A 20,610-nucleotide genomic window follows, 5' to 3' on the forward strand; every position below is an offset into this window, starting at 1 on the left:
CCTGCGCAATGAGTACACCGGAGTCCGGAGCAGGCGCTGCAGGAAGGAGCTGTTGGGCGGCTTCCGTCTTGCGAATGGGTTCCTGCCTCGACGACCGCTGACGGCTTGCGCGGAGGCGGAGGGAAACGCTCCAAATTTCCAGAAACCTACCACAGAATGTGCACCTGGCTTATCCTTTGGCGAATCCCTCAACCTCCCTTGCACGGTGCAGCGTGTAGTAACAGGAGCGTGGTCCCCTGGAGCTGTCCTCTCCGTGATCTCGTCGCAGCCAAGGTTGATCCGTAGCACCAGGATATCGGTGTTTTCAGTCTACTGTGCCAGTGCAGTTCACGGTGTGAAGCCATTCCCTGGCTCAGCCCTTTTCCATTTCACTTCCGGAAGTGTGTCATCCACCTTCGCGTTTCCCCAGGGAAGTGATAACAGATCACAGCACTTCTCCCCACGTATCTCTGCAAACATTTATCGAGTACGCGTTAGGTGTTAGTTACCGGGACGTGATTTTTCAGGCAGGATCCCACATCCTGGAATTTACTGAACGGTGATGAAAACACGCATTAACAGTTGGTAAGTGTTCTTCTAAAAGAGGTTTGCACCTCTTTTAGAGTGCAGTGGTAGCAGGGAAGAGGAAGTAAATAACCAAAAATGGTTAGTTACAAAAAAGTGACATGTATTTATACATATGTATATGTGTCACTCTTTCTAGAATATAAACCATATATGGATGGAAAATTTTTCCTACCATATCTGAAAGGGCTAAAATAGTACCTGGTACATAAGAAGCACCCAATAACTATATTTTTTAATGAATACAATAGAAAAATAAGCAAAAGGAAGAAAATAGACAATTGACAAAAATGGAAACAGGAAAAGTCAATAAACATCAAAAGGACTCAACCTCCCTAATAATCAAGAAAATGCAAATTAACTATAATTTTACTGCCATCTTACAAAAATTAAAGAATGACAATACCAAGTGTTAGCAAGGATGGAGAGCACCAGGAGGACTCATATACTGCTGGTGGGAGTGAATTCATATAATCACTTTAGGGAATAATTTCACAAGAGTTACTTGAAGACATGCAAAACCTATAGCTGAGTTGTATGGGATGAAATATGTCCCCCAAATTCATATACTGAAGTCATAAACCCCACTATCTCAAAATTGACCTTATATAAAAATAGGACCATTAAAAATGTAATTAGTTAAAATGGGCTCATTAAAGTAAGCCCTTCTCTAATACTACTGATATCCTAATTAAAAGGAAATATTTGGACACAGAGAAATGTACACAGGGAGAATATAAAATGTAATGCAAAGATGAGGGCAGAGGTAGGGATGACGCTTCTACAAGACAAGGACCAACAAAGATTTCTAGAAAATCACTAGAAGTTAGGGGAGAGCCATGGAACAAATTCTCTGAGCCCTTAGAAGAAACCAAACACTGACTTGATCTCTGACTTCCAGCCTCCAGACAGAGGAGCTAATACTTTTAATGATGTTTAAATCACTGAGTGTGTGGTATTTTGTTACAGCAACCCTATAAACTAACACTGAGTAACAGATCTTCCTCTCTTACATTTGGATAGCTGTCCCTAGAAAGATGAACCATAGGGGTATAATTTTCCCAGCTCAGATTACTCAAGAATTAGGCTTCCCCAAAACTTCCATCATAATTTCTAACTTCTAGTATTTCAATCATTCGCAGTTACAATTCAGGACAGAGGAAATATATATTAACATGTGTGCATATATGCATTTTAAAGATACAAGCAGGCATGTGTATGGTTGTATACACATAAAAAAATACAAACAACTGAACTGGAACAAACTGTCTGATGCATCAATTTGCTCCTGCCATGGTGACATTTATATCTGGACACACTAGATTAGATTCAGGAAACCATAGTGGGATTGAGAGAAAATGTCCTTATTTTTCAAACCAGATAATGCTGAAATAATCACCAGAACTTGGATGAATGGAAGTTTATGAGGTCACAAACTTTATTCCCTGTACCTCCAGATTCTAAGAATTTTTGTCATTGTGGATGTGTTCTAGAATGTAGAATCATGTGATTATAAAAGATACATGTGTTTTCATTTGTTGTAACTTTAGGAGTTCAGGCTTCTGACGTACCATATTTTTAAAAGACACCACGGCTAGACAGATCTAGCTGATCCGGGCTAAGGTATACTGCATAGCTAACCATTTCTATGTAGTGGGGAAATGTGTAGGTTTTCTGAACCAGTCCATTTGCAGAAGTGTGAGGCTATGTATGGAGAGGGCTTAATAGCTTGATAGTCACCACCACCTATGGCTGGTGACAGTAGAATTGGCCATAAAGAGAAATCAACTTTGGCATCTGTGATATCGAAAAGGGATTTGGGAATATCTTAATGTAAATAGCAAGGACATCAAATGCATTATATTCTCTCAGCTGGGAGAGAGTTCCCAGAGGGTAAGTGTTAGAACTCTGCTAAGGAAGCAGACAGATGTTAGGAAGTTCTTCTGTAAACAAAATTAGCAAGGCCAGGTGACTTAGAGCTAAAATCTGGATCTCATGTTTTATACAATTTTCTGTGGAGGACCCCTAGCCTACCCAATAAGGGAGGTCTTGTTTCTCCAAAATTAAGTAACTGGAAGAATTAGGACCTCCTACACTGCTTCTTAATGATAGATACTCTTCTGCAAAGGGCTGAATCTTACCAAAGTCAGGAAGTTAGAGTGTTTCTCTAGAATCTAAGGCTCTGGAGCTATGTTTCCCAGCCAATTACTTGAGGGAGACATGAAACCAAAAGGCTGAAAAGGAAGAAAGCATCTCAATTTTCAGGGCATGAGAGGCTCGTTCCTAATAATCTAAAGGGGACAAGTACTATGTTGGCTGGTTTACTCTTAGTTTTCCTGGTCAGGGAACAAGGGTGAAAATAATGTCCCCTCAGGGAGTATTTTTCCCTCTCCCGAACTTGACAAGAAAGAAAATCATATTTTTTCAAATTAGTTCTTAGACCAAAATGTTAAAATTCAAATTGTTTAGACATTACCCATCTTTTTTGCCTCCATTCATATCAGGCATATTCAAAATATCTTAGTTCTTTACAGTCTTTTCTATCTGTGCTATGAATATTTCTAAAAAGGGACTACAACCAGATAATTTTTGGTATGTTTTCTATATGGTGGTTTTTAGAACCTCACTCTAAATTGGGCTATAACTTAGATAAAAGCCATTACCAACTTTTATCTTAGTGGTTATCAGTTTCCACTTATTTGAGTTATCTGGTGTGTGAAAATGGGGATATCCAACACTGTCACCCAGATGTGGAATAAGTTTAACATTGAGGTTAAACACAGGTATCTCTATTGAAAAATAGAACCTATAGAAGAATGGAGTAATAAAGATTTCTAGCCACTTCACCCTTGCCAATAGGGGGCATGTCTAGCACCACTTCTGTGTACCAAAAGCTACTGCTCTCCACTTAAAAGCAGAGAAGAAAAAAAAAGTGCTGAAAGTCAGGAATGTTTTTTAAGCAGTTGGAAACCATCTTATGAGATTAAAATAAATAAGCATTTATTAACATAAATGGTAATAATAATATACTAATAAAATAGTAATACAACAATAATTATTTTTTAAAAAATACCATAACAGAATTTAGAAATAAGATCTGTCATTTTATGTCAATGAGAGTAGTTAAAAATAGTTACTACACTTATATCTTTTCACCAGTTTCAACTTTTTATTACACTTCATTTTATCTTATTTGAAAAGCTGAGTAAATATTTTAATTGTGGAAACTTTTTAAAAATACTTGATTTATTCATGAGAGACACAGAGAGAGAGGCAGAGGGAGAAGCTGGCTCCCTGCGGGGACCCAGATGCGGGACTCGATCCCAGGACCCTACGATCATGACCGGAACCAAAGGTAGACGCTCTACCACTGAGCCACCCAGATGCCCTAATTGTGGAAACTTTTAATCCAAATTTCATGGTCCATCTAGATTTAATTCCCAAGAGCTCCATTATTTGCAATATATATAATATTATGCAGTTTATAATATATAACATAAAATGTAGTAAAAAATAGTCTCAGGGGTCTTCTTATACATTCAGGCAACTTGCCTCTCTCCATTACAAAGTAATCCTGTAATGTTAGAGGTATTATAAAATATCCCAAACTGCCTTTTTTTTTTCAGTAGAAAGCCAGTTAAGATGACTTCATAAGTCATGCAGTCAGTTCTCCAGGAGGTGGTGATAAAGAGACCGATTTTGTAAATGGCAGTCTTGGCGATCTTCTATACCATTGAGGGGATGAAGAATCTGTTTTTTTTGTTTTTTGTTTTTTTTAAGATTTTTCTGGCAATTTCACTTGGTAAAAAAACATAATAAGCAGTACAACATAAAGGAATTTGGTCTAAAATATCTCAGATCCCTGAGTGGCTCGGCGGTTTGGTGCCTGCCTTCGGCTCAGAGCGTGATCCAGGATTGAATCTCATGTCAGGCTCCCTGCATGGAGCCTGCTTTTCTCTCTCTGCCTGTGTCTCTGCCTCTCTCTCTCTCTCTCTCTCTCTGTATCTCTCATGAATAAATAAAATATTTTTAAAAATATATCTCAGATATATATCAACATTAAGAAAAAGAAAATCTAGTCTAGGAGTGGCTAGGACCCAAAAAGAGCCAATATGCCACTTACAAAGTCACGGCTAAGAACAGTGACTAGCGGATAAGCAGAACTTGATTATATGCCCTCATATGACATTAGAACACTATTGCATGCATTTTTAATAGTTGGAGAATGAATGAGGCTGACAAGGGGCAGTAAAAGAAAAGAAGGAGGGGGATAGCCAAAATGTTGCTATCAGTGCCTGGAGGAGGGAGGGGTAGCAGGGTAAAGAAGCAGGCTTTCCCTGCTACCTGCTAAGAAGAATGGTAGATACTGGTCCTAGAAATCCAGCTGACCAAGACGGAGAACAGCACACCCACAGTAACTCAGGGCCAGTAAACAAGGTGTAAAAGGGAAGCTAAACAGAATTAACGTAATAATCCTAAAAGCACAGCTGTAGCTCCTTTGCAGCGTGTCCCTTGCAGAACCAGTATCTGCTCAGACCATAATCTGTCAAGGTGGATGGGAGCAAGCCTCGGACTAGATGTAAGCAGGTATATGTGCTGGAGTGAAGACATAGGGAGTCAATTTCTTACTGTATTCAGCTTTCCTTGCTCATGTTAGAATATCCCAGAAATAAAGGCCAATCAAGGGATCCCTGGGTGGCGCAGCGGTTTGGCGCCTGCCTTTGGCCCAGGGCGCGATCCTGGAGACCCGGGATCGAATCCCACATCAGGCTCCCGGTGCATGGAGCCTGCTTCTCCCTCTGCCTGTGTCTCTGCCTCTCTCTCTCTCTGTGACTATCATAAATAAATAAATTAAAAATAAAAATCTTTTAAAATATATAAAATAAAATAAACCTATTTTTTAAAGTTTACTTTCCCCTTTAATCCTAAATGGCCTGAGGCTGTACTATTTAATGTCTATTATTTTAGTAATCTGTATTTACTCTAGCAGTTCATTCTTACAGCAAAGCAGTTAATTTCTTAACCCACTCTACTTTGTTCAAAAGAATTTGTATCTAGGGACGCCTGGGTGGCTCAGTGGGTTCCAGTCCCACATCGGGCTCCCTGAAGGGAGCCTGCTTCTCCCTCTGCCTATGTCTCTGCTTCTCTCTGTGTGTCTCTCATAAATAAATAATAAATAAAATCTTGAAAAAAAAAAGAATTTGTATCTAATATCTTCTCTTGAAGAATGGAGTCATGTTTATCCAGTAATAGGCAGTTCATATCAGTTTAAGTACTTCCGGTCTCATTTTCCTTCACACCATTCTTTATTTTATTTTTCTATTTCAGTCTTGTATACTTTACTGGATTCACATCCTACTCCATTAACCTCTAACTCCCTTGGCTCTACAACACAAATGGGAGAAAGACATAGAGAGAAAGGTAAAAATCACCATGAATGTGTGAAATTGATCCTTTTCCTTAATCAAGTTAGGCTCATTTACATATAATGGTATAACAGATGTATTTGCTCTGATTTTTGTAGTTTTTAAAAATACTTTTTCCTACACATCTTTTATCTTTTATGTAATTCTTCACAGGTTTGAAAAACATATTTTTTATTCATTAGTTAACTTTATATTTATAATATTGCATAATTCTCTTGGTTTCCATTTTTTTTTAAACAGTTGCTGTTAGTTCCCTACTAGGAAAAAAATTAATGAAGTGGTCATGCTCCTCCTTCGACCCCACCCATCCCCCTGCCTCTCTGCATTTTTTCTATCCCTCAATCTTAGTAAAAAATATTGCTTTTCTCAGTGTTCACCTTGATAGTTTAAATATTTTTATACTTCCATGATTTGGTAGGTCAGATTTACTTTTTATCATTTTTTTCCTAGCCACACCAACTGAGGCAATCAATACTGCACTTACCTTCCTATCCCAAATTTATGTTAGCTGTATCATTTCCATGTTGTGAGGCTAGGTAATGTCAACATTCTGTTCTGTAACTCTTATTCCTACATTGCTTTTGTTACTAGTTCTATAGTAAATTTTTTTTCAATATTCTCTGCTAATCCATATGTCTTAGCTACCCCAGTCATTTATTGTTTGGCTGAATTAATCCTCTACCAGTTTCTTTAAGAAGGTCTCATGCAAACAATATACAGTATTTTTTAGTCTTACAAGTGGATCCTTGAATGACAGCATGACCGGATATAAAATTATTGGCTCATGGTTTCTTCCCTTGAGGATCTTTAGGTGCTGCTCTGGAGAAATATTATGTCAGATTGCTGTTCCCTTTATAAATGATTTTATCTTTTTTTTTTTAACCCTGGCAAAATAAGTTTTCTTTATCTTTAAAATCCAATGGCATTAGTAGATTACATCTCTGTATTAAATTTTTAGGTCATTTTCCCCCAGACGCACAGTGCATCCTGTACCTACTTAGACTTAAATCTTTTATTTCAGGAAGTTCTTATTATTTATGTCTTTCAATTCTTGTTTGCTTCTCTCTTTTTTTTTTAAACTTCCTTCCTTAGGGTCTCCAACTATGCATTTGTTGAACCTTGACTGTCTTAAACATAAAAATATATAGATATGTACTCTACTATCCTTTCTAATGCTTTTAAATTTGTCATTCTATTTTGTTTTCTCTTCTCACTTTTTTCCCCTATATTTCATACTGTGTTGTCTTCGGGGTCTATACCCCTAGAGAAGTCTTCCAAATTTGATTTTAAAAAGCTTGTGTTTTTTTTTTTTTTCTTTCTGAATTTGGCCAGATTTTTGTTCACTTTCTGCTTTTCTATTTCCACCTGTTCACTTAGTTCTCACATTTCTACTTTGTAGTCTTTTCATTGATGAAATTGTGTCATTGTTATTCCACTTAATGATAAAAGAGATGACCATAATTTTCATCTACTCAATGGCAACACTTTCCATATGAGTGTAATTTATCTGTTGCAAAGTTCTGCTACTCTCCTCCTTATCTTTCTTTGTATTTACATCTGTCCTATAAGACATCCATATTTATTAATCATTTTAAAATAAGTTGGATTTTCCTGGGCCAAGTATGTTCAGAAAAGAACAGGGACTTCTTCCTGCAGCTATCACTCATCCATGTGTTTCTTGGTGTAGCTGCCTCTTTCTGGTTCTCTGAACCAAACCAGATACAAGAGGGTTGGTGTCACTACCTTCCTCTCTTTAGTTGCTGCTGTAACTTTTACTGCAGAACTCACTCTGAACATAAGTGCTTCACCTTTAGGAAGTGTATATGTGCTGGTGTTTTTAAGATCTGCTGTCACCTGCCTTCTCACTGTTCTTTACTTCTTTTTACATCCTCCTGCAAAGATTTCTTTCTAATCTTTATGCTTGTAGCAGCCCTTACTTTTTGTGAAGTCTACTGATTATTTTAGTCTGATTTTGCTGAGAATGACATTTACATTTGTTTTGTTGTCATTCTCCGTGTTGCTTTTGCATCAATTTCCAGAAAAAAAAAAAATAGAAAAATACAAACTTATTATCTGTGTTCAAACCAGAAAACTTATTATGATCTATTTTGATTGGAAAACTGTTCCTCTATTAATATCAGGTAAGATTATGATTGTAGTTGTAAAAATAGCTATGCATAACTCACTCATACTTAATTTAATTAAGACCTTAATTTAACAATTAAGGTATCTGGGTTTTTTTTTTAATATTATTGGCTTTTAAACCAGGTTTTTACCTCACAAACCTATGTGACTAATATTTTGAACTTCAATGTATGGCTTTAATATGTCCTTGATAAATTCCATTGTTGGATTTTCCCCATTTTTCTAGCATGTTAAGATAATTTTGTATTTTGACAAAAACATGAGCACTTGTGTTCTATTATTTCCAGGGATGTGTTTCACTATTACTTTGATACTAATACTGCCACCCTGCTAGTACCAAGCACTATGGTTTACATTAAATAGTTCTATAAATGATCTGGTTTCCTTTAACAGCTTTTAGAAAGATTAAGGCCAATTTTTGGTTCATTTAAGACAGGTGAACCCATCATAATGATATGCACTTTTATTTTAGCTCCAGTTTTTTACTCAGATCCATTTTAATTCATGAAATTTTGTCATACTTTATGTATTGTGATAAGTCAACTCAAATTCTTTCTGCAATAATTCTTTCCTTCCCAGGTTTTGCAAACCCCCAAATTTGGTGGGTTTTAGTTATAGTTATATAACTTAAAGGGCTAATCAATTTACAATTGCACCCAAAAGCATAAGATACCTAGGAATAAACCTAACCAAAGAAGTAAAGGATCTATACCCTAAAAACTACAGAACACTTCTGAAAGAAATTGAGGAAGACACAAAGAGATGGAAAAATATTTCATGCTCATGGACTGGAAGAATTAATATTTTGAAAATGTCAATGGTACCCAGGGCAATTTACACATTTAATGCAATCCCTATCAAAATACCATGGACTTTCTTCAGAGAGTTGGAACAAATCATCTTAAGATTTGTGTAGAATCAGGGATCCCTGGGTGGCGCAGCGGTTTAGCCCCTGCCTTTGGCCCAGGGCACAATCCTGGAGACCCGGGATCAAATCCCACGTCAGGCTCCCGGTGCATGGAGCCTGCTTCTCCCTCTGCCTGTGTCTCTGCCTCTCTCTCTCTCTCTCTCTCTCTCTCTCTCTCTCTCCGTGACTATCATAAATAAATAAAAAAAAATTTACAAAAAGATTTATGTGGAATCAGAAAAGACCCCAAATAGCCGGAGGAATATTAAAAAAGAAAACCATAGCTGGGGGCATCACAATGCCAGATTTCAGGTTGTACTACAAAGCTGTGGTCATCAAGACAGTGTGGTACTGGCACAAAAACAGACACATAGATCAATGGAACAGAATAGAGAATCCAGAAATGACCCCTCAACTCTATGGTCAACTAATATTCGACAAAGCAGGAAAGACTATCCACTGGAAAAAAGACACTCTCTTCAAGAAATGGTGCTGGGAAAATTGGACAGCCACATGCAGAAGAATGAAACTAGACCACTCCCTTACACCATACACAAAGATAAACTCAAAATGGATGAAAGATCTAAATGTGAGACAAGATTCCATCAAAATCCTAGAGAAGAACACAGGCAACACCCTTTCTGAACTTGGCCACAGCAACTTCTTGCAAGATACATCCATGAAGGCAAGAGAAACAAAAGCAAAAATGAATATTTGGGACTTCATCGAGATAAGAAGCTTCTGCACAGCAAAAGCAACAGTCAACAAAACTAAAAGACAACCTACAGAATGGGAGAAGATATTTGCAAATGACATATCAGATAACGGGCTAGTATCCACGATCTATAAAGAACTTATCTAACTCAACACCCAAGAAACAAAAAATTCAATCATGAAATAGGCAAAAGACATGAACAGAAATTTCACAGAGGAAGACATAGACATGGCCAACATGCACATGAGTAAATGCTACACATCACTTGCCATCAGGGAAATACAAATCAAAACCACAATGAGATACCACCTCACACAAGGGAGAATGGTGAAAATTAACAGGACAGGAAACAACAAATGTTGTTTGTGGAGAGGATGTGGAGAAAGGGGAACCCTCTTGCACTGTTGGTGGAATGTGAACTGGTGCAGCCACTCTGGAAAACTGTGTGGAGGTTCCTCAAAGAGTTAAAAATAGACCTGCCCTATGACCCAGCAATTGCACTGCTGGGGATTTATCCCAAAGATACTGATGCAGTGAAACGCCAGGATACCTGCACCCCGCTGTTTCTAGCAGCAATGTCCACAATAGCCAAACTGTGGAAGGAGCCTCGGTGTCCATCGAAAGATGAATGGATAAAGAAGATGTGGTCTATGTATACAATGGAAGATTATTCAGCCATTAGAGATGACAAATACCCACCATTTGCTTCAACGTGGATGGAACTGGAAGGTATTATGCTGAGTGAAATAAGTCAATCGAAGAAGGACAAACATTATATGGTGTCATTCATTTGGGGAATATTAAAAATAGTGAAAGGGAATAAAGGGGAAAGGAGAGAAAATGAGTGAAAATAGCAGTGGGGATGACTGAATATGAGAGATTCCTAACTCTGAGAAATGAACAAGGGGTAGTGGAAAGGGAGGTGGGTGGGGGGTTGGGGTGACTGGGTTACAGGCACTGAGGCGGGCACTTGACATATGCTGGGTGATATGCTATATGGGTGATATGCTATATGTTGGCAAATGGAACTCCAATAAAAAAAATAGACCAGGAATAAAACAGAATTTGATGGATTTAAAGTGGGGGAAAAAAAGGCTAATAAAGACATGGAACTTCTTGAACACGGTCAAATCATTTCAGCATTTTATTAAGATTTTCCTTGGGTATGGTTATTTAGTCTTGACCCACTTAACCTTTCCTTCATGCATGTTTCTTTATTTTATCCCTGGGGTTCCTAAGTGAGTTTCTGTCAAAGGCCTTGTAGAAATTTTATGACCTTTACCAACTAGTGTTCCTTGTGGAAAAAAATGCCAAGCATAGTACCTTACACATAGAAATTACTTTTACAATGTTGAATAAATGAAAGGGTACATGAATGGTAAAATAAAGTTCCAATGATAGAAGTTATTCACAATCCATACTGGATTATCTATCTCTGTCCTAACTGCTCATAAATTACCTGCTTATATTTTACATCAGTTAAAAAAAAATCACAACATTTAGCCATTCAAAGCCTCCTGATACCTTTTTCATTCTGTCTTGCTCCAATTTTTTTGATAATCTTTAAAAAGATTTTATTTATTTATTTATTTATTTATTTATTTTTTTATTTTTTTATTTTTTTATGAGAGAGAGAGAGAGAGAAAGCAGGGGGAGCAGCAGAGAGAGAGGGAGAAGCAAATTCCCCACTGAGCAGGGAACCTGATATGGGCTCAATCCCAGGACCCTGAGATCATGATCTGAGCCAAAGACAGATCTTAACTACATGTGCCACCCAGGCACCCCTGTCTTGCTCCAACTTTATCAGCAATATTTCTGTAATCAGAACTGGATGTTTTTCAGTGTCCAGCAAATAACCTGCCTTGACCTAGATACATGTTATTTTAATAGTCTGAGGCTTTAATTTTCCTAACATTGTTATACTAATCTTTATATTTATCTGCCTTATAGGGACCTTGACCATCTGTTGTATATGCCCTTTTATTTATTTTTTTAATAATAAATGTATTTTTTATTGGTGTTCAATTTGCCAACATACAGAACAACACCCAGTGCTCATCCCGTCAAGTGCCCACCTCAGTGCCCGCCACCCAGTCACCCCCACCCCCCGACCTCCTCCCCTTCCACCACCCCTAATTCGTTTCCCAGAGTTAGGAGTCTTGCATGTTCTGTCTCCCTTTCTGATATTTCCTACCCATTTCTTCTCCCTTCCCCTCTATTCCCTTTCACTATTATTTATATTCCCCAAATGAACGAGACCGTATAATGTTTGTCCTTCTCCAATTGACTTATTTCACTCAGCATAATACCCTCCAGTTCCATCCATGTCGAAGCAAATGGTGGGTATTTGTCATTTCTAATGGCTGAGGAATATTCCATTGTATACATAGACCACATCTTCTTTATCCATTCATCTTTCGATGGACACCGAGGCTCCTTCCACAGTGTGGCTATTGTGGACATTGCTGCTATAAACATCGGGGTGCAGGGTTTCATTGCATCTGTATCTTTGGGGTAAATCCCCAGCAGTGCAATTGCTGGGTCATAGGGCAGATCTATTTTCAACTCTTTGAGGAACCTCCACACAGTTTTCCAGAGTGGCTGCACCAGTTCACATTCCCACCAACAGTGTAAGAGGGTGTATATGCCCTTTTAATATTAGAGCTTATGAGAGAGATTGCTATGAAGTACAGAAATTTCATTCAATGCCTCACCCTTTCCTTTATCAATGATACTCATGTGTGCTTGGTTAGAATTTTCCATCCTATAGTCCACCCTCCCTCTTGTAGATCTTCAGGCAACTGAACCATTGCCATCAGTAAACTTTGTGAAGTCTTATTTCTCCTATTTCCTATCTGACATATCCCGTTTTGTCTTTCTTAATACAAATCTATGATAACACAGTTTAAATACAAGATACTTTATATGCAAAGGTAAGAAAAAAGAAACCGTATTAATAGCGTTATCCAATATATAAAAATGCGGGTCATGTTCACACACACACACATACACTCACACTGCTGGGAGGTATCTTAGCATATAGTCATATAATTTACCAATTATATTTGAATACATTGATTCCATTGTAATATGTTTTCCTTAATAATTGCAAACCTTAATTGGGAAAAAATCTTAGATAAAAATATCTTGTTAGAATTATAGAAGAAGAATCCTAAATTTATTTTTCAAATGACTATTGTTAAATTTCTACATTGCTATAGACTCACTGCAGAGGTTATAATAGTTCTGTTTGTTTCCCAAAGTCTTTTTTTTAATTCCCAATTCACTTCTATGCAAAATACATTCTCTAGAAATACTCTCAGAAATATTCTGAATGACTTTTCTGTTTCTTTCTTTGACTTAATTTTTGCTTATCTTTAGCCTGAGGTTCTAATAGACAATCATAGCCAAAGTGAAAGTTAAAAATTAACTCTGAACTAGTTTGCAATCTGCCTGTTACCAAGAGATTTGCAAAGTTATAACTTGCTCAGCTCCTGGGAGCGGAGTTAATTATGGCAAATCACACTAATTAAATTATTCACTAGGTCTTTATTAAAATCAAATCTATTATGTTATGCAATACATTGTGGATTTGCCTTCAGACTCCCAGCTTGTTATTCCCTGTGTTATGAAATGCCTATTTAGACATTTAGTTTAAGTAAGAACATGAAACCTATGGTGAAGCTGCAGGTTTCTCTTGCTCTTGTTTAGGTCCCCAGGCCTTTCATTCAATTCCCATTTACTGCACTCCTGCTTTGTGCAAATCCCATGCATTACATCCTGTGTCCTCAGATTAACCTGTTTACAGATTAAAACCCAATGTAAGAAATGCACATATAGTACAAGGCAAACAAATATATAATCGGAAAATAAAGAAGAAAAGGAGATGAATTATGATTGGGAAAATTTCGTAGAGGTGGAGAAGGAAGAGTGAATCTGAGTCTTTTTTTTTAAGATTTTATTTATTAAAAAAAATATTTTATTTATTTATTCATGGAAGACACACAGAGAGAGACAGAGACATAGGCAGAGGGAGAAGAAGCAGGCTTCCTGCAGGGAACCTGATGCGGGACTTGACCCTAGGACCCCAAGATGATGACCTGAGCTAAAGGCAGATGCTCAACCACTGAGCCACCCAGGTGCTGGGTCTTAAAGGAGCAAGACTTCTGTACGCAGAGATGGGGAGTGGCAACAAAAGGCATTTGAAATGGGTTACAGGGTGAATAAGATACGGGAAAGAATGTGCAAAGTCTGTTCAGAGAGCATACAAGTTAAGCAAAGGTAGCAGGTGAAGGCTTGAGGTATATGGTAACCCTAGGTTCTCTAATGCAATGCTTGATGTCGTTTTGGTTTAGCTACTTGTTGAGTTGCTTGAATCATTGAGCAGAGCAGACATTCAATCACACTTGCCAGACACTGGAGCAGCTCTGAGCTTGCCTCTGCTCTGGGCCACTTGAGTGGAGCTCCTCTGTAGTGAGAAGACACTACACTACCTCTCTCATTCCAGCATGGGGATGGAGACGGTAATTGACACAGAAGCACCTGTGTGTGCATGTGCACACACACACTCACGCTGCTGGGAGGTATCTTAGCATATGATCAAGTCTGTCAGCTGTGCCCCCTCACTGGTTCTGGGAACTTGGGCAATTTACTTAACCTTTCCTAAGGCTTACTTCCTCCTTGAGAAAGGACCATGATAATGTAACACTTACTTTGCAGGAGTGTTGTGAGGATTAAATGTGAGTTAATGCACAGATGACAGGATTGCATTAGACATCACCTTTGTGCAATTTAGAAAATCTCAACTCTCTCTCCAGGCAGGCACAGCCCTTTGCCAGGCCACTCATATCAATGACTGGAGATGAAGATGATTTCATTCCCTTGGTGCCTTCACCCAAGGCATCCCTATGCAGGGCACAACCTATACAACTGTACACAGAAACCCTGGGGAAAGGACTTAGCCTAATACTTTGTTATAACAAGACCTCAAAAAAACATTGGCCATCATTATAATTACTAGGCAGCAAACCACTGCAAAACACAGTGTTGAGGCTCAGTCGGAGGCTATCTGGTTAAGCCGGTTATGAAAAGAGACTGCTGTATCCACAATGCATCCCTAAGTCTTAGAATAAGTGTTCAAAATGCAGAATGGAAAAGCATACCAATGGGCATCCATTCCTGTGTGTCTCCTACCATTAGGTGGTGCTGTCCCTCAACGCAACCACAGCTTCAGAGTGTTTTGGTTCAACTGATCTCTGTTTAGAAATGGCCTTTATTTACCAATAACACAGTCGATAGCCAGGTGGTAATTGTCTCCCACAGGCTTCCTTCAGCTCTTTGTGGAGGAGGAGATGTTATTTCTCTCTCAGCGCATCCGTGTTCCACAATATACTTAAACACTGCTCTAAGAAAAGGACTCTCCCTAGATGGTAGAAAGCTGCAGTAGGGCTGTGGGCCACTATGAAGAAAGCCCATGAACTTCCTGACTCTTTGAATTCAAAACCAGAATATCATCAATAATTAAGTGACCATGTAACCGCCTCACTTTACTGTTTGACCACCCTTTGCATTGTTATAATAAGAGTGGAGGCAGGACAAGATCGTTCAACCACATGGTTATAGAAAGCTCTTCTCCAGACACCTAGGCTCCAAACTGAGGGAGGAGGATCCTGCCCCACTTAAGTCCTAAGGATGTATTTTCATTATTTCTAGCTTCCTCTTTTTTAATTTATCTCATTCAGAGGAATCTGTGAGCTTCACTATCCAAAAGATAGGTTTCAGAGAAGACCTGTAGTTGAACTCATGTACATCACGTTACAAGGATAACTTGCTACTTAAGAAATAATTTAATAAATTATTTTGTAAAATGAAATTTTTCTTTTATTATTGTTTAAGTGCCCTTGGGAACCACATGTTTGCATATTTTCCCCCTTTTTTTGTCACTCTTAAGTCTGACAGATTTTGAGGAAAAAATGTGAGATTTTGAGGATATTTTCAAAAGATTCTATACTATTTAAAGACAATCTAAATTAGCTTTGTAGGTAAAGCAAGCAGATTCATTAACAACCTGAAAAGAGCCTTCTGACTGCTCCAGTCACGCATTCTGGGCAACGCTGGGTGCAGACATTGTGCTGTTCTTTTCCACATACATCTGTGGAATATAATCTACATCTCAATTTTAATGGTAAGATATCTGCAAAAAAAGATGAGGGAATAGAAATTATCAAATCAAATCAAGACATTTTCCTGTGGAAAACACTCCTACTGGTGCTTCTCACCTTCTGCAGTTGTTCTCAAACTCAGAACACTTGGACAAACTCATTCCACAGCATTTGAGGGTTATGGCTTTTTGGAAGGGAGGATGTGTGAGGGGGGGGAGGGGGGTTATATTGGAACACCCAAAGGGAGTGCATGTTGAATGTTCACCCTATGCGTATACCTTGGAGATTCTGGTGAATAATATCATATGCCCCAGTGAATGCCAGGGAGTAAGTCCTTTGTCAATTCCGCTGCCCCAGAAGAAAAAAATAAAATAAAGCCATAACTTGCCTAGTTCAGTATATAATGTTCCCCATATTCCACCTCCTGCTAAAAACTCAGGCTCATTAACTGCAGGCTCCTCAGTGCATTCTGTGACCTTCCTCCCACATATGCCATTTTCCCTCAGAGTTATGTGCATTTTCTCTGCCTGGGATGCCTGTCTGTTTTTAGATTACATATATAAAGTCTTTCTCATCCTTCTCACCTGAAGCCCTTATCTTCTCTGTGATACATTCTTTGTCCTCTCCTGGAAACCAAATATCACCTTCTTTTGGCCATCTCTTTATCTCCTCCAACTGAGAGTAAGAACTGCCTTGCTAGAGATTACTGTTGTACCTGACACATAGCTACTAAATCCTACCTACAGAATAAATGAATGTGGTACTATTCAAGGGGAAACACATCACATTTAGGTTACTCAGAAATTGGAATGTAGGATGATGAAATAAACCAGTGTAAATCTCATTTAAGGGTTAACCTATTGGCCTTTTTAAAAAAGATTTATTCATTTATTTACTTAATTTGAAAAAGAAGAGGGGAGGGACAGAGGGAGAAGGAGAATCTTAAGTAGATTCAGTGCTGAGCACGGAGCTGGACTCACAACCCTGAGATCATGATCTGATCTGAAACCAGGAGTCAGACACTTCACTCACTGAGCCACCCAAGCACCCTGCCCCCCATTAGCCTGTTTCAAAATCTAAGTCAGATAGAAGGCAAAGGAATGGCCAGCACTGCACACAGAAGTATTTTAGCCCAATCAGAAACTTTAAAAGTAAGGACTGTTCAAGCTATAGAACATGAAATGGTTATTTCATATTTAAGAATTATAAATCCTTAAAATTGAAAGAGAAATAGCTCATCTAATTCGAGGTCTCATTTTATTATTCTAGCTGGGAAAGGGAAGATCCAGAAAGGTGAAAGATGGGCCCATTTCCAAGTGTCCTGACCAGTTCAGATCTCAGGAGCTATCATGGAAAGAGCTCTGAGAAGAAGCTGGAAGTGAGGGCCATGAAGTGTAGCAAAACTCCAAACAGTTCCAAAAGTCCTCACCAGCAGTGCTTATCACACCCAGTCCTGCCTTCTACCTCACCCACTTGCTCATTCTGTGTTGGGTGATTTTCTAAGGGATTAGTAGAATTGTAAATTCTACTTACATGTCTGTGATATGACATGGTTTCATGATAAAGCAATTGCTAGTATAAACTTTAAATGAACTGCTTTTTACAAATCTATGTGCCTTATTCATCAGAGGCTAACAAAATGAGCTGAGAGAGATTTTTCAGAGAGAAAAAGTATAAGAAAAGGAAGCAATATTTCCAGATCTAGGGGGCTACCCCTGAGCCCTACAATCTCCCAAACATAAGAACACTATCTCCCCATACCAAGAAGCAGGGCAGAGGGGGAGAGAGATGGTAAATCACAAAAGGAAGCCTGGATGGTTACTGAGATGATTTTGGAATAGAAAACAAACCTAAAGGTTGCTGAGTCCAATGGTCAGTTCCTAGTCCTCATCTTATTTGACTTAGCAGCAGAATTTGATACAGTCGGTCACTCCCTCATGCTGCAAATATTTTTCTTCTCTTGGCTTGCATTCTATCTTGAAGCTTCAGTTAACCTCAGGCCTCATCCCTTGAATGTATTTATTTTTATATCTATGGGTATTCATTTGGTGAGCTCATCTAGCCTCATGGCTTTAAATATCACTAATTTATTTCTGCAGCTCAGCCTTTCCCTGCCCCCAAGCATGGATGCACATCCACCTGCCTATTTAACTCCTTTTGGACTTTAATAGTTATTTCAAACAGGTATTACATGATCCAAACTTAACTCCTATTCCTCCTCTTTAAACCTGTTCCTTCTGGAACATTTTCCATCATGGTCAATGGTAATTCTATCCTTCCGGCTGCTTAGGCTCTATCCTGGTCTCTTACAAATCCAAAATCCAACTCAAGCCAGTACTCAAACAGATAAAAATCCCTGCATGTCAGAGGGTAATGTGTTTTATTCATTCCTATACCCTGAACAGTATGTCTGGAATGTAACACTGCTCCAAAAAAGACTTGGTGAATAAGGGAAGATATGATTTTGAGACTGAGTATATGTTTAAAAAATATTTTTTTTTCTTTAAAATCAAGAGTTAGATATGTCAAAACACAAAGTTAATAATCAGGAAGGAAAGAGAGATTTTTGTATGACAATGAAATTGTTATTTTAAGTCACCTATAAATATGTGTTAGAATCACCTGCAGAGTTTTTCTATCCCGATGCTTAGGAATTACAGCAGAGTATCTGGGGGAGGCACCCAGCCATCAGGGTTTTCTAAAGCTCTTCAGGTAATTCCAATGGGAGCCAAGCCTGAGAACCACTGCTCTATGGGAATCATACTAATTTAGTGTTAAAGTTAGTGTTTACATACTAATTACTTCTAAATGTTTCATAGTGAATCTCTTTTTCTTCCCCTTCAAGCTAGTGCCTTATTTTTTTCATAAGGTTTCCAATACCTCAGCATGTTGGCACTGTGTACAAAAAATAGAGAATGCAGGAAAAAACCTAAAATTATAGAACAAATAAGAGGTCTGAAAGGCAGCTAAATCAAAATAAAAATACAAAGAGGGCTAGCTTTCTATGTGCCAGAAATAACCAATTCAAATATACTGAGGAAAAACAATTCTATTCACAAAGAAATAAAAATTGCAAAATACTAAGGAATACTTAAGAAACAAGACTTAAGAAAAAAATCGCACTTTCTGTATGTTTAAAAGAAAAGTTTTCGGGCACCTGGGTGGCTCAGTATTTGAGCATCTGTCTTTGGCTCAGGTCATGATCCTGGGATCCTGGGATGGAGTCCCACATCGGGGTCCCCAAAGGGAGCCTGCTTCTCCCTCTGCCTATGTCTCTGCCTCTCTCTGTGGGTCTCTCATGAATAAAAAAAATACAATCTTTAGAAACGTTTTGAATAAATTGAAACATACTATATTCCTGCATGGAGATATCAAATATTTTAGACATGTCAACTTTTCCCAAAGGAGTTTAATCTTAGTGTATTCCCAGTCACAATTCCATCTTGATTAGATGACTTAAAAAGTGACCTAACAGATACTAATATCTGAAATAACAAAAATATTTTTAAAAGAAAAATGATGAGGGATGACTTGCCCTCCCAAATATCACTCCATTCTATATAGCCGTAATATTCTAGTGTGGTCCCAGTGAAGGAATAGTTGGATATAGGAATGTGGTAGCATTTCCTTGTGTTTTTCAGTTGTAGGATATAATTATCTCAGTGAAGGGCTCAAATAATCTTGCACTTGACTTAGGGTACCAATTCCCCCTCTTAGAGATTCATTTTTTCTGGTTAAATTTTCTGAAAAATAAACTGTTTAACCTTGTTAACCTTGTTAACAATTGTTAAGTGACAATTTTTTTTGAAACAAGAAACTCCTGATTCCCCATTTTGGAAGCACTAGAATTAAGTCCCCAAACTGATCCATTACTTGTGGACATATTCATACATATTCATATATGACATATTTGTTACCAAGTATTGTCATGCTTATTTTCTTCATAAAGTTTACTACAATTTACTTTCTTGTTTAATATTTACTAATGTAAAAGTAAATTCTTCAAGAATAGAGACCTGGCAGGTCATTGGTGGCCTAGGGCAGAACCTGGCATAGTATGCTCAACAAATATTTGCCAAATACAGCACAGGTGAGAATCCTGCATTCATCTACATCTATGGGTCCTACCATTCATGACATTGTAAGATGCTCCATAGCCCTTGAATTGGTTCACTGTTATATCCCACCCAAAGTCCCCTTGAAAGTATTTGCTTACACTGAGACTGAATGGTTCAGATCTTCAGGATTGGGAGGTTACCCAAAGCATTCCAAGCTGCATAAAAATACCTTAACAAACCTCAAAACTCAACTTGATATTTTTGATGTTATAGGACTCATGAATAAAATGAAAAATGCCTTATTTGTATGGTAATTGCATATTAGATCTTCAAATCAAGTCACAACTAAACCAAATATTTAGTAGAAATACCATTTTGGGAAATCCAGAGTTATCTGCTGTTTTACCAAATCTGCATGGAGATATCAAAGATATTTATTTCTATTTTTATCTTTATTTATTAAAGATAAATCTAAGCCTAGCAGAAATAATCACATTTTTCTAGTTTCCTCAAAGAATCACTAAGCTTACCTTTCATATTGAAATCATTTGAACATACCACAAAACAGCGGGTCAAAGTTGAAATATAAAAAATAAAGATCTGGGGATGCCTGGGTAACTCAGTAGTTTAGTGC

At 37.9% G+C, this 20,610-nt stretch overlaps 1 protein-coding gene across 21 annotated transcripts in view; it reads left to right on the forward strand.

Moving 5' to 3' along the window:
• Positions 1-5: 5 nt before the first annotated feature.
• Positions 6-20,610, forward strand: part of ASB15 (ankyrin repeat and SOCS box containing 15) — a 64,303-nt gene continuing 43,698 nt past the window's right edge. For 14 of the 21 annotated variants that reach the window (XM_077857163.1, XM_077857155.1, XM_077857153.1 and 11 more), the window contains exons 1-2: positions 7-564; positions 5,893-5,985. Coding sequence is in view for 1 of the 21 variants with exons in the window: in XM_077857173.1 (XP_077713299.1) it covers positions 5,961-5,985 (25 nt within the window). In the remaining 20 variants the exon portion in view is untranslated. Of the gene's footprint in view, positions 565-5,892; positions 5,986-20,610 lie in introns of all 21 variants that reach the window. The other 7 variants (XM_077857154.1, XM_077857160.1, XM_077857162.1 and 4 more) reach the window with 2 other exon arrangements.

Source organism: Canis aureus, chromosome 18, assembly GCF_053574225.1.
Source record: "Canis aureus isolate CA01 chromosome 18, VMU_Caureus_v.1.0, whole genome shotgun sequence".
Lineage (NCBI taxonomy): Eukaryota > Metazoa > Chordata > Mammalia > Carnivora > Canidae > Canis > Canis aureus.